At 43.1% G+C, this 13,592-nt stretch overlaps 1 protein-coding gene across 11 annotated transcripts in view; it reads left to right on the forward strand.

The window, feature by feature from the left end:
* C14H12orf49 (chromosome 14 C12orf49 homolog) overlaps nucleotides 1-13,592 on the forward strand; it is a 355,931-nt gene that overhangs the window by 250,736 nt on the left and 91,603 nt on the right. For 2 of the 11 annotated variants that reach the window (XM_013990339.2, XM_013990342.2), the window contains 2 exons: nucleotides 8,619-8,675; nucleotides 8,891-9,604. The exons of 4 other annotated variants lie outside the window; for them this stretch is intronic. In XM_013990339.2, the coding sequence (XP_013845793.1) occupies nucleotides 8,619-8,675; nucleotides 8,891-9,025 (192 nt within the window). In that variant the 3' untranslated portion in view covers nucleotides 9,026-9,604. Of the gene's footprint in view, nucleotides 1-8,618; nucleotides 8,676-8,890; nucleotides 9,605-13,592 lie in introns of those variants that run through there. 5 more of the 11 variants (XM_021073130.1, XM_013990341.2, XM_021073132.1 and 2 more) reach the window with 5 other exon arrangements.

Consider the following 13,592-nt stretch of genomic DNA (forward strand, 5'->3'; position numbering starts at 1 on the left):
AAAAAAAGACATAGACTCATAGAAAATACATAACAAAATTACAGACACCTCATCTGTAATTACATTAAACTCTGCCTTGTTGTATCAAGTGTAAGTGAACTAAACACGTCACTCAAAACGCAAAAATAAGCAGAATGAATTTTAAAAATACAATTAAATGCTGTCTATAATAGACACACTTTAGATGCAAAGACACAAGTAGATTGAAAGTAAAAGGATGGAAAAAGATATACCATGCAAACAGTTAAAGGGAACTAGAATGGCTATACAAATATCAAACAAAATGGACATTAAGAAAAAAATTAAAAACCTGAGAGTTCTGATTGTGGCTCAGGGGGTTAAGGACTGAATGTTGTCTCTGTGAGGATGTGGGTTCCATCCTGGCTTGGCTCTGTGGGTTAAGGATCCAGCTGGGGGTGCAAGTTGTGGCATAGGTCACAGACACAGCCCAGATCCAGTGTTGCTGTGGCTGTGGTATAGGCTGGCATTTGCAGCTCCAATTCAACCCCTAGCCCCGGAATTTCCATAAGTCTCAGGTGCAGCCATAAAAAGAAAAAGAAAAAAAAAAACTGTACTTGAGATAAAGATAGATATCTTATAATGATAATCAATCAGCGAAGAAGTTAACAACAGAGCCCTGAAGTGCGTGAAGCAAAAACTGACAGAACAGCAAGAACAGTACTATTCAGCAATAATAGCTGGACACATCAATATTGTGCTTTCAGTAAGGCAGTGAATTAACAAAGAAATAGAAGACTTGAACAGTACTATAAAGCAACAAGTCCTCTTAGACATCTATAGAACACTTCACCCAACAACATCAGAAAACATTCCTTTCAACTGCACATGGAATATTCTCCAGGATAAACCATATGCTAGACCTTTGAAAAATTCTTATTAAGTTTTAAAGGTTTTGATCTGTAATTGAATAAACTTGCTATGGAGAAAAGCCCAAACACAGATGGCTTCATTAGTGAATTCTGCCTAACATTTAAAGAATAGTTAACACTGATCCTTCCTATACTCTCCCAAAAAATAGAAGAAGAGAAAATACTTTCCAGATCATTCTATGTGACGGGTATTACCATGATACAAAAAACAAAGACATCAAAAGAAAAGAAAACTATAGACCAGTATCTTGTGAATTTAGATGCAGAATTTCTCAACAAAGCAAACAAAATTCAGCAACGTGTAAAATGGATTTGTACACCATTACCAAGTGGGATTTATCCCAGGAATACAAGATTGGTTTAATATATTAAAAAAAACTAATCAATGTAATGTGCCATATTAATAAAGGGGGAAAACCACACAATCATTTCAATAGGTGCAGAAAGAGTATTTGACAAAATCCAATATCCTTTCATAAAAAAAAAAAAAAACACTCAAAAACTAGGAATAGAAAGGAACTTCCTCAATCTGATAAAGGGCGTGTATGAAAAACCCCACAGCTAACATCATACTTAATGATGAAAGACTGAATAATTTCTCTCTAAGATCAGAAGCAAGACAAGGATATCCACTGTCACCACTTCTATTCATCATTGTCCTGGAGGTTTTAGCTAGGGCAATTAAGCAAGAAAAAGAAATAAAAGGCAAGTAGATTAGAAAGGAAGATGTAAAACTATCTTTATTCACAGAGGCATGATCTTTTTTTATATAGAAAATCCTAAGGAATCCACAAATTCAAAAAACAAAGACAAATAACTATTAGAATTTTAAAACAAGTTAATCAAGGTTATAGTATACAAGATCAATATACAATATATTAGCAATAAACAGTCAAAAAATAAAATTAAAAAAATAATTCCCACTTACAATGGCATAAAAAAGAATAAAAGGCTTAGGGAGGCATTTAACAAAAGAAGTGCAAGACTTGAATATTAAAAACTATAAAACACCATTGAAAAATTAAAGAAGACCTAAATAAATTGAAAGAAATTCCATGATTATAAGTTGAAAGACACAAAATTGTTAAGATTGCAATACTGCAGTACTGCCCAAATTAATCTACATATTCAATGCAATGTTTTCTTTTTTCTTCTTTTTGTTTTTTCTTGCTTTTTTTTTTTTTTTTTTTTTCTTGCTTTTTAGGGCTGCACATGCAGCATATTGGAAGTTCCCAGGCTAGAGGTCAAATCAGAGCTGCAGCTGCCGGCCTACACTACAGCTCAGGTAATGCCAGATCCTTAACCCACTGCGCAAGGCCAGGGATTGAACCCGTATCCTCATGGATACTAGTCAAGTTTATTACCGCTGAATCAGAACAGGAACTCCTCAATGAAATCTTTACCAAAATTCCAGGTGTCTTTTTCACAGAAGTTGACAAACTGATCATGCAAGAGAGCTAGAAGAGATAAAACTCTTGAAAAAGAAAAACAAAGTTGAAGGACTGACACGTCCCACTTTCAAAACTTACCGCAAAGCTACAATAATCAAGACCATGTGGTACTACTATAAGAATAGACATATAGAGCAATAAAATAGAATTAAGAGTCTAGAAATTAACCTTTACATTTGTGTCAAATTGATTTTCAACAAGGGTGCCAAGACAATTCAGTGGAAAAGAACCATCTTTTCCACAAATTATGTTGGGACAATTAGATGTCTATATGTGTAAGAATGAAGCTGAAACCCTACTTTATACCATCTATAGAAATTAACTCAAAATGGATCAAAGACCTAAACGTAAGAACTAAATCTATAAAATTCTTAGAAGAAAACATAGGCATAAATCTTCATGATCTTGGATTTTAGGCAATGGTTTCTGAGAAGTGACACTAAAAGTAAAAGCAAAAGTGACAAATGGAAAAAATGGATAAGTTGGAGATTATCAAATTTTAAAACAGGTGCATTCTTCCCCAGAAAGGGAGAAAATATTTTCAAGTCATATATCTGATAAAGGACTTATACCCAGAATATATTTTTAAAAACTCTTACCACTCAATAATGAAAAGAAAGGGAGTTCTCTGATGGCCTAGCTGGTTGAGCCTCCTGCATTCTCACTGCTGTGGCTCTGGTTGCTCCTGTGCGGTGTAGGTTCAATCCCTGGCCCAGGAATTCGCACACACTGCCCGTGTGGCAAAAAAGGAAAAAAAAAAAAAAAAAAAAAGAAAAAACCCCAAGAGAGAACCTGAAATAAACGTTGCAACTCTCATTTAAAAATAAATAAATAAAATAATAATAATAATGAAAAGAAAAATAACCCAATTTTTTTAAATAAATGAAGGAATATATTTGCTTAGTTAAATAAATGATTTTCTGATGAAAACATACAAATGGCCAATAAACACATGAAAACATACTCGGTATCATTAACCATCAGAAAAATGAAAATCTAAACCTCGGTGAGATACCACTTCATGCCCGCTAGGATGGATGTAATCAAAAAGATAGCCAGGGAGTTCCCGTCGTGGTGCAGTGGTTAACGAATCCGACTAGGAACCAAGAGGTTACGGTCCCTGCCCTTGCTCAGCAGGTTAATGATCCGGCGTTGCCATGAACTGTGGTGTAGGTTGCAGACACGGCTGGGATCCAGCATTGCTGTGGCTCTGGCGTAGGCTGGTGGCTGCAGCTCCCATTGGATCCCTAGCCTGGGAACCTCCATATGCCGCAGGAGCAGCCCAAGAAATAGCAAAAAGCCAAAAAAAAAAAAAAGATAGCCAGTAACAAGTATTGGCAAAGATGGGGAGAAATTGGAACCCTAATCTTTGCTGGTGGCAAATCAAAAAGCTGTAGCCACTTTGGAAAACAGTTAAGCAGTTCCTCAAAAAGTTAAACATAGAGTTACCATATGATGTAATAATTCCACTCCTAAGTATATACCTAAGAGAATTGAAACATATGTCCAGGAGTTCCCTGGCAGTCTCGTTGTTAAGGATCCGGCATTGTCACTGCTGCAGCTCCAGTCACTGCTCAGGTTCAGTCCCCAGCCTGGGAACTTCTGCATGCTGCAGGCATGACCAAAGAAAAAAAAGAAAAAAAAAAGAAGAAGGGAGTTCCCGTCGTGGCGCAGTGGTTAACGAATCCCGCTAGGAACCATGAGGTTGCGGGTTCGGTCCCTGCCCTTGCTCAGTGGGTTAATGATCCGGCGTTGCCGTGAGCTGTGGTGTAGGTTGCAGATGCGGCTCGGATCCCGCGTTGCTGTGGCTCTGGCGTAGGCTGGTGGCTACAGCTCTGATTCAACCCCTAGCCTGGGAACCTCCATATGCCGCGGGAGCGGCTCAAGAAATAGCAGCAACAACAACAACAACAAAAGACAAAAGACAAAAAAAAAAAAAAGAAGAAGAAGAAAAGGAAAGAAATGTACATCCACACAAAAACGTGTACATGAATGTTCACAGCAGCATTATTTATAATAGGCCCAAAATGGAAACAACCCCATCAGCTAATGAAGGGATAAACAAAAAGTGGGCTAACCATACACTGGAATATTATTCATCCATAAAAAGGAATGAAGTAGTGATGCATGCCACAACATGGATGAACCTGGAAAACATTATGCTAGATGAAAGGAACCAGTCTCCAATGACCACATGTGTTTCTTTATATGGAGTCTCTAGAATAAACAAATCTATAGAGAAGGAAAGTAGATTAGTGCTTGCCAGAGGTTGGAGGAAAGGGAAAGGCAAAGGTAGGGGTAGAATTGTTGGTAGGTGTGGGCTTCTTTCTGGGGGAATGAAAATGTTCTGGAGTTAGTGGTGATGTTTGCACAATTCTGTAAATATACTGAAAAACCACTGAATTGTACTTTTTTTTTTTTTTAATTGTCTTTCTTCCATTTCTTGGGCTGCTGCTGCGGCATATGGAAATTCCCAGGCTAAGGGTCTAATCGAAGCTGTAGCCTCCGGCCTACGCCAGAGCCACAGCAACGTGGGATCCGAGCCACGTCTGCAACCTACACCACAGCTCATGGCAATGCCAGATCCTTAAGCCACTGAGCAAGGCTAGGGACCGAACCCACAACCTCATGGTTCCTAGTCGGATTCATTAACCACTGTGCCACGAAGAGAACTCCCTGAATTGTACTATTTAAAAGGATGAGTTTTATGATATGTGAATTTTATCTTCGTAAAGCTACCAATTTTAACAAGGATAAATACAGTGTGATACCATTTATGTAAAAATTTTAAAGCACACAGGAACTAATATTATCAATTATTTAAAGTTACATACACACACAGTGAAAGTACATCACGGGAGTTCCTGTCATGGCTCAGTGGTTAATGAATCCAACTAGGAACCATGAGGTTGTGGGTTCAGTCCCTGGCCTTGCTCAGTGGGTTAAGGATCCGGCATTGCCGTGAGCTGTGGTGTAGGTCACAGACGTGGCTCAGACCCTGAGTTGCTGTGGCTCTGGCGTAGGCTGGTGGCTAAGCCTCCAATTAGACCCCTAGCTTGGGAACCTCCATATGCCGCAGGAGCGGCCCAAGAAATGGCAAAAAGACAAAAAGACAAAAAAAAAAAAAAGAAAGTATAGCACGAGAGTGAAAGACCAAATTCAGGATTGTGGTTCTCCCTAAGGAGAGAAGAAAGGGAAGAGATGTGTTGTAATGTTTTATATATTTTTTTTTTTCCAAGACAAAGATCAGGGCAATTACAAGAAAATGTTAACATCTGTTAAATTGGGGTTCTGGATACATGGATGTCTGTTATTTTATGTTCCATAGTTTTTAATGTTTGAAATTGTTAATGATTATAAGTTTTAAGGGGCAAATGGACCCCTCTATTTCCTTAGCCTGTAGCAAGTTGAATAGTGGCCCCCCCAAATATATTTCCACTTGTGGATGTGACTTTATTTTTTTAAAATGTGTCTTTATAGAGGTAATAAAGTTAAGGGTCTTAAAATGAGATTTTCTTGGATTAGGGAGGGTCCCTAAACCTGATGACAAATAGCCTTATAAGATAGGAAAAGAGAAAGCAGGGAGACACACACAAGGAGAAGGCCATGTGCAGGAGGAGGCTGGGGTTGCAGTGATGCAGCCACAAGCCAAGGATGACAGGAGCCACCAGAAGCAGAAAGAGGCCAGGAAGAATCCTCCCACGGAGACTTCAGAGGGAGTGTGGCCCTGAGAACCCCTTGATTTCAGGCTTTTGGTCTCCAGAACTGTGAGAAAGTGAAAAAAAAGGAAGAATTCTGTGTTTTCTTAAGTGACCAATTTTTGGTCATTTGTTACAGCAGCCACAGGAAACTCATACACTGCCTGTTTCTTCCTGTTCAACCTGGCCCTTTCCTTCTCCCAAGCACTGCCCTGACCACCCTCCAAAGCCAAAGCCTTCACTCTCTCTGCAGTTTCCTTCTTGCTCATCCAAGTCATCTTCTCCGCTGCAAGAAGAAAGGAGAGGTGCCTTCGTGGCCATACCCCTTGGGGCCACAGCACACTTGATCTCGGGGGCCATTTTCACTAGTTTTGCTGCTGGATTTGGAGGTCTCCTGGCTTATCCTGCCAAGCCCTCTTCATCCTTCTGTGGCTGCTTCCTGCCTCCTCTAACCCCGGCCAAGGCACTCAGGCCCCTTCCGATCAGCTGCGTCCTGGCCTCGGCTCCCCAGTGCCTCTTATGCATACAGATGTGGACAGCTGACTTCTGCTTCCAGCTGCCATCAGCCTGAATAACACCTTATAAATAAAACCACACACAAGATGAAATGCCATAAGAGAAAATAAGATCATTTTAGCTACTTTCACATATGTCATCTCACTTAAAATTTATGGACTAGGTACTATTACTATTCATGTCTTCAGATGCTCAGAGAAATTAAACAAGTTGCCCAAGATCTTATAGCCAAGCTGAGCTGGGCTTTGAACTGGAACCTGGCTAATTCCAGACCTGCTGGGTGAGGATCCTGGCACAGCTGCTTGCTGGCCCTATGAAAGCTAACCTGTTACTGAATCTCTCTGCTCCTCCATTTCTGCCTCTGTAAAAGAGTTAATAATGATCGTTTCTGTCTCAGAAGCTGTGAGGATTCAATGAGGTTTCTGTAGAAAACCCTCGCTTGGCACCTAGGAAGCACTCGATAAATGTCAGCCAATATTCTCAGTGTTAGTGATGGTTCTAGCAAATATTCCTTCAACGAACATCCTACTCAGTTCAACACTCCATTGGGAAATAGTATTTGTTTGGCTGGTTGATTTTTTTTTCTTTTTAGGACTGCACCTGCAGCATATGCAAGTTCCAGGCTGGGGGTCAAATCAGAGCTGCAGCTCCAGGCTTATGCCAGAGCCAAGCAACGCCGGATCTGAGCGTGTCTGAGACCTACGCCACAGCTCACAGCAACACCATATTCTTAACCCACTGAGCAGGGCCAGGGATCAAACCTGCATCCTCGTGGATACTAGTGGGGTTCGTAACCTCTGAGCCACAGTGGGAACTCCTGTTTTGTTAATTTTTTTAAAAACAATGGCTCATTTTAATTTTATTCTGAACTAACGTTATCTCTCCAAATGGACCTAGATGTGCATTTCTGGGCTTCTGTTCACAGCCTGAAGTTAGGGCTGGGTCTTGTGGCTGTTTGTGCCTTGTGCTCTGGGACCAAAGGGAAAGTTCTTGAAGAGGCTGGCTGTAGGCGGCGTGCGGCACACCTTTTGCAGTGAGCTTGCTTCCTTGCAAAGTAGAAGATCTCCCAGGGCTCTAAGGGCTCTGTCAGAGGGAAAATGCCTTCTTCTCTGGCTTATTTGCTCAAGGTTTAAAAGGTATTTCTGGGCTTTGGCTAAGAGGAAATTTAGCTTTCAAGCAAATCCTCATGCACTGGTTTTCTGTAAACATCTGAATACAGTGTATGCAGCTTTGAGCCCACTCAGCTTGGCTCTTCCCATATTTGACAGCCCGTTAGGACGGAATAAAGTCAGCTTGATATTTGTAGAGCCACGTCAGCCTTGACAAGCAGGTTCTAGATGTTACTGCTAGGCTTGTCTCCCCAGCACTGTACTGGGGACATGTACGGAGGTGGATGAAAGTTAGTTGGCATGAGCCCTGGGGAAGGATGGAGGATTAGGTGGCATAATTAAGACCTTCCTGCATCACCATCTAGGGAGCTTCCCAGTGGGCCAAGGACCTCTGAGATAGGAGGTTCATTTGGCCACTTCCCAATATTTCCTGAAGACCTACTGTGTGCCAGGCCCTGCACTTGATACAGGGGATTCTTTATGAAGCTTGGCTTCTGGTGAAGGTGGACCCTTTCCCAAGGACACCCTAGACCAGAATCTCAGTAGTATCAAAACCCCTTCGAATAACCTCTGTGTGAATGAGGACAGGCTAACTGCTATAATAGCCCCATCTCAGTGAGTACCCCCACAAAGGCTGAGGTCCACGTCACAGTCCAGTGCAGCTCAAGTTGGAAGATCTCGGCTCCATACAGTCATGGCAGGCACCTTCCAATTCAGGGTTCCACCCTCCCCTGGGGTCTCAGAGTTTTCCACAGGATCCTCTCTCTGCATCTGACCAGCCAACAGAGCATCACAGGCTTTTTTCATGGCCAGGCTTGGAAATGACCGTCATCCCTTATTCCACATTCCACTGGTCAGAATCCGGTGATATGAACCTGCATAACTGCCGGGGTCCATCTGTGTCTTGAATGAAGACAAGGGGTCTGGTGAGACACAGCACTGTCTTTGTCACAGGATCTGTGTGCCCAGGACTGTGTAAGGATGCCAGCAGGAATGTCCACGGTGCCGATGGTGAGTGTGATCAACTAGAACAGGGACACTCGGGTGCAAAGTGCCACTCTCTGCTCTCAATGAGGACAGAGCGTCTTCCCAGCCCAGACTGCCTGCTCCCCACCCAGCTCTTCTGGGTAATAGTCATGCCTCCTCGGGCACATTGCCCCACTTCTCCAAAACCCAGTTTGCTCAGCTGGAAAACAGAGATGCTAATCACAGTTCCCACGTCACAGGTTCGTGTGAAAAACCAAGAGAGCTGGAAGTGGAGAAGCAGGTTGTACGTCCAGTGCCTGCCACATGGTCAACACCTCATAAACGGGGATCATGATAAGAAGAAGCTGGGCTTGACTTCCCTCTGCCACTTGTGAGACATGGCCAGGTCACCTTGACCCCTCTGAACTTCAGTCTCTGAATCTCCAAAAACAAAGACAACAATCTTCCCATCCCAGAAAGCAGCATCAAGACTAAATTTATTAAACCAAGCCTGCTTGATTTATTGCCTTATTTATTAAAAAAAAAAAGTTTAGCATGCAGCTTGACACATAATACATGCTCAACAAGGATTAGCTATTATTGTTATTATTATCAAAGTCTTTTAACCTATATTACCTCATTTAAGCATCACATCTACTCCCTGAGATAGAAAACAGTTTTCTACATATGTATGTGAGAGACAATCAGAGCTCTGGGAATGGATGGATGGATGGATGGATGGATGGATGGATGGATGGATGGTTGGATGGAGGGATGGAGGGATGGAGAGAGGAATGAGTGAATCATCACAATAGCTTGTGTCTTCTATGGCAGTAGGTACAGTTTCCATTTCTCGGAGCAGTGGTGAAGTCTGCCAAAATAAATTAACTTTCCCACATCAATGACTCATTTGGCAGGAATAACAGCCTTGCAAACAGAATAGAGGATGGAGAGGGAGGAGGCCACGGGGCTGGGGAGGCGGGTGGGGTGGGGGGAGGATGGGAGAGGAGCTTTCTAGTGACTCAAGATAGAGGAAGCAGCTTCCCATTCTCTCGTTTCTCCCTCTCTCTTTCTTTTTAACCAAATATGTAGTATATAAACATGTACCTTTAAATTTGTGAAGTGGGGGGCATAGAGGCTCCAAGCTATTGGGTGGCTTGGGACATCAGGAGCAAACAAGGGGACTTAACATCAGCAGCCTTTTGCTGGGTAGACAGGCGTCCAGGGCTCACTGTAGCCACATGGTGCATGGCAAGGTCAGGCCTCCCGCCAGTGCTCCTTCCTTATCCCACGGGCTCTGGGGTGGGCCCTGAGTCCCCTCGGACGCTTGCCCTTGCCTGGCCGTTCTCACAGCTTGCTCATGCCTCCTTCAGTGGCTGGAGAAGCTTCAGGGCAGACGGAGGGAAGATCAAAGCCTGAGACCACAGGTCCTAGAAAGGAAGGGATTTAATTACCTACTTCTCTTCCACACAGGGGTTTTATGAGGAGGCCTCGAGGAGGGGTTCTGCCTGTCTCCTAGAAACCCGGCCAGAGGCAGTGAGCCGAGGATAAAAGAGATGCACGATAGACATGAGAAGGAACTTTGATCCCTGCCATGAGGATGTTCCACCTGAAACATGGCTTGGATGGGCTGCTTGGACTTTCTCCAGCTCCCCACTGCCTGTAGGATACCATCCATTTTAGACTTGTGGTTGGTTAAGAGCATGGACTTTGGGGTCATAGAGACCTGGGCTGGAATCAGTGCTTGGAAAAGTTACTTAACTTTCCCAACCATTACTCTGTAAAATGGTGTATTCTTCTGCTAGGGCTGCCATTACAAAGTACCACAAATCATGGGGCTTAAACAGCGGAAATATATTGACTCACAGTTCCAGAGGCTGGACATTAGAAATCAAGGTGATGGTGGGCTTGTGTCCTTCTGAGAGCTGTGGAGGGAAGAATCTATCCCAGGCCTCTCTTCTCAGTTTGTCCATGGCCATCCTCCCTGACTCTCTTCACTGTCTTCCTTCCATGTGTGTCTATATGTGTCCAAACTTCCCCTTTTTATAAGGACACCAGTCGTATTGGTTAAAGGCCCACCCTAATTGCATCATTCTAACTAATTACATCTGCAATGACCCAAATAAGGCCACGTTCTGAGGTACTTGGTGGGAGGTGGGGGGAGAAGGACTTCAACATATGTTTAGGGGGAGGACATAATTCAACCTATAAGAAATAGGTACCACGGAGTTCCCTGGTGGCTCATCAAGTTAAGGATCCGGTGTTGTTACTGCTGTGGCTTGGGTCACAGCATGCAAAAACTCAATGAACACCTATCAAATGAATGGCTAAAAGAGCCTTTAATAAATAACAGAAACCCAACACAAAATGACTTAAGTGATGAAGTAGTATTTATTAGATTACATAACTAAAAATTCCATAGGGAATGTTTCAGGTAAGGTTAGATATAGGGGCTCACACATTGTCATCAGGTTCTGGAATCTCTCTATCAAGATGCTATGTTGTGGAGTTCCCGTTGTGGCGCAGTGGTTAACGAATCCGACTAGGAACCATGAGGTTGCGGGTTCGGTCCTTGCCCTTGCTCAGTGGGTTAATGATCTGGCGTTGCCGTGAGCTGTGGTGTAGGTTGCAGACGCGGCTTGGATCCACGTTGACCCCTTGCCTGGGAACCTCCATATGCCGCGGGAGCGGCCCAAGAAATAGCAAAAAAAAAAAAAAAAAAAAAGACAAGATGCTATGTTGTTTCATTCTCAAGTATATCCTCTTCACAAGGTAGTCTTTGACACCCTCCAAACCCAAGACCAACAGACACAGCACCTCTTCCTCTGATTTATAAAAGCTCTAAGATTAGGCCTAACCCTAACAATGGATCACATGGACAGCCCTGAACTAATTATCGTAGCTGAGGGATTGCAGTGCTCTGGCTGGCTAACAGGGTCACGTGTCTTCCCTGTCAGTTATCTATTATGACATAACAAATGACCCCCCAAATTTAGCGATTTAACACAGCCCATGTTTATTATCTCAGTTTCCTTAGGTCAGGAATCCAGGCATAGCTCAGCTGGGTGCTCTGCTTCCTATTCTCTCACAAGGCAGCTCTTAGGGTGTTAGCCCTGGGTCCCCAGTCTCATCTGAAGCCTCGACTGAGAAAGGATACGCTTCCAAACTTACTTAGCAGGACTCAGTGTTTCACAAGATGTTGGGCTGAAGGCCTCAGATTCTCACAAGCTGTAGCCTTGGCTGGAGGTAGCCTTTAGTTCCTTGCCACATTGGCTCTCCCACATGGTGGCTTCCTTCATCAAAGCATGCAGTCTGAGAGGGAAGTAGAGAGAGTCTGCCAGCATCACGGAAATCACAACCCTTTGTAACTTCATCCTTGAAGTGACATCACATTACTTTTGCTCTATTGTATTGATTAGAAGCCCATCATTAGGTTCAGCCCACACCCAGGAGGAGGGGATTATACATGGGTGTGGACAGCAAGAGACAGGGATCATGAGGTGGTGGGGTGAGGGCGAAGTGCGTCTTAGAAATCTATCTACTATACTCCTTTGCAAGCCGGGGTAAAACCAGCTCCCCATGAACTACCTGGATGGAGAACTGGGGGAGTAATCCCCCCAAGGAATACTGGGATGTTTTTACCCGAAGGGAAAAGGGGTCCAAAATGGACGAAACAGCAAAGGCTACAGAGCAACTGCAGTGGCTTGTAGTGAACACCAGAATCAGGATAAGCCTAATCTACCTGACGTGTTCCTAAGAGGTTGTACTGAATGAGAAATGACTGGTTCACCAAATCCTTACCAGCAGACCACCATTAGGGTTTCCCCCACCCCAACTTTGTTTGACAGTCTATACACGTGATTTCTTTTTTTTTGTTTTTCTTTTTTATATATATATTTTTTTTCCCACTGTACAGCAAGGGGGTCAGGTTATCCTTACATGTATACATTACAATTACATTTTTTCCCCCACCCTTTCTTCTGTTGCAACATGAGTATCTAGACAAAGTTCTCAATGCTACTCAGCAGGATCTGCTTGTAAATCTATTCTAAATTGTGTCTGATAAGCCCAAGCTCCCTATCCCTCCCACTCCCTCCCCCTCCCATCAGGCAGCCACAAGTCTCTTCTCCAAGTCCATGATTTTCTTTTCTGAGGAGATGTTCATTTGTGCTGGATTATTAGATTCCAGTTATAAGTGATAGCATATGGTATTTGTCTTTGTCTTTCTGGCTCATTTCACTCAGTATGAGAGTCTCTAGTTCCATCCATGTTGCTGCAAATGGCATTATGTCATTCTTTTTTATGGCCGAGTAGTATTCCGTTGTGTATATATACCACCTCTTCCGAATCCAATCCTCTGTTGGTGGACATTTGGGTTGTTTCCATGTCCTGGCTATTGTGAATAGTGCTGCAATGAACATGCGGGTGCATGTGTCTCTTTTAAGTAGAGTTTTGTCCGGATAGATGTCCAAGAGTGGGATTGCGGGGTCATATGGAAGTTCTATGTATAGATTTCTAAGGTATCTCCAAACTGTTCTCCATAGTGGCTGTACCAGTTTCCATTCCCACCAACAGTGCAGGAGGGTTCCCTTTTCTCCACAGCTCCTCCAGCACTTGTTATTTGTGGATTTATTAATGATGGCCATTCTGACTGGTGTGAGGTGATATCTCATGGTAGTTTTAATTTGCATTTCTCTTATAATCAACGATGTTGAGCATTTTTTCATGTGTTTGTTGGCCATCTTATACACGTGATTTCTAAGTGTTGTCTGAGGTAGCCTCTCTGGAATAATTGTTGTCGAATTGCCCTCCAGACTTGTTTAATATCTGCATTTCCCCTCTCATTGTTCTTCACCCATTTAGTAGAGACTTGCCTTGGAATGAATCCCCAACAAGGTTATAAAGTTCCCAGGAGCAAGGATCATATCCCTCCAGGGCACCCAGGCCAAGTTCTCTGCCCTC

Source organism: Sus scrofa, chromosome 14 (assembly GCF_000003025.6).
Source record: "Sus scrofa isolate TJ Tabasco breed Duroc chromosome 14, Sscrofa11.1, whole genome shotgun sequence".
NCBI classification, from domain to species: domain Eukaryota; kingdom Metazoa; phylum Chordata; class Mammalia; order Artiodactyla; family Suidae; genus Sus; species Sus scrofa.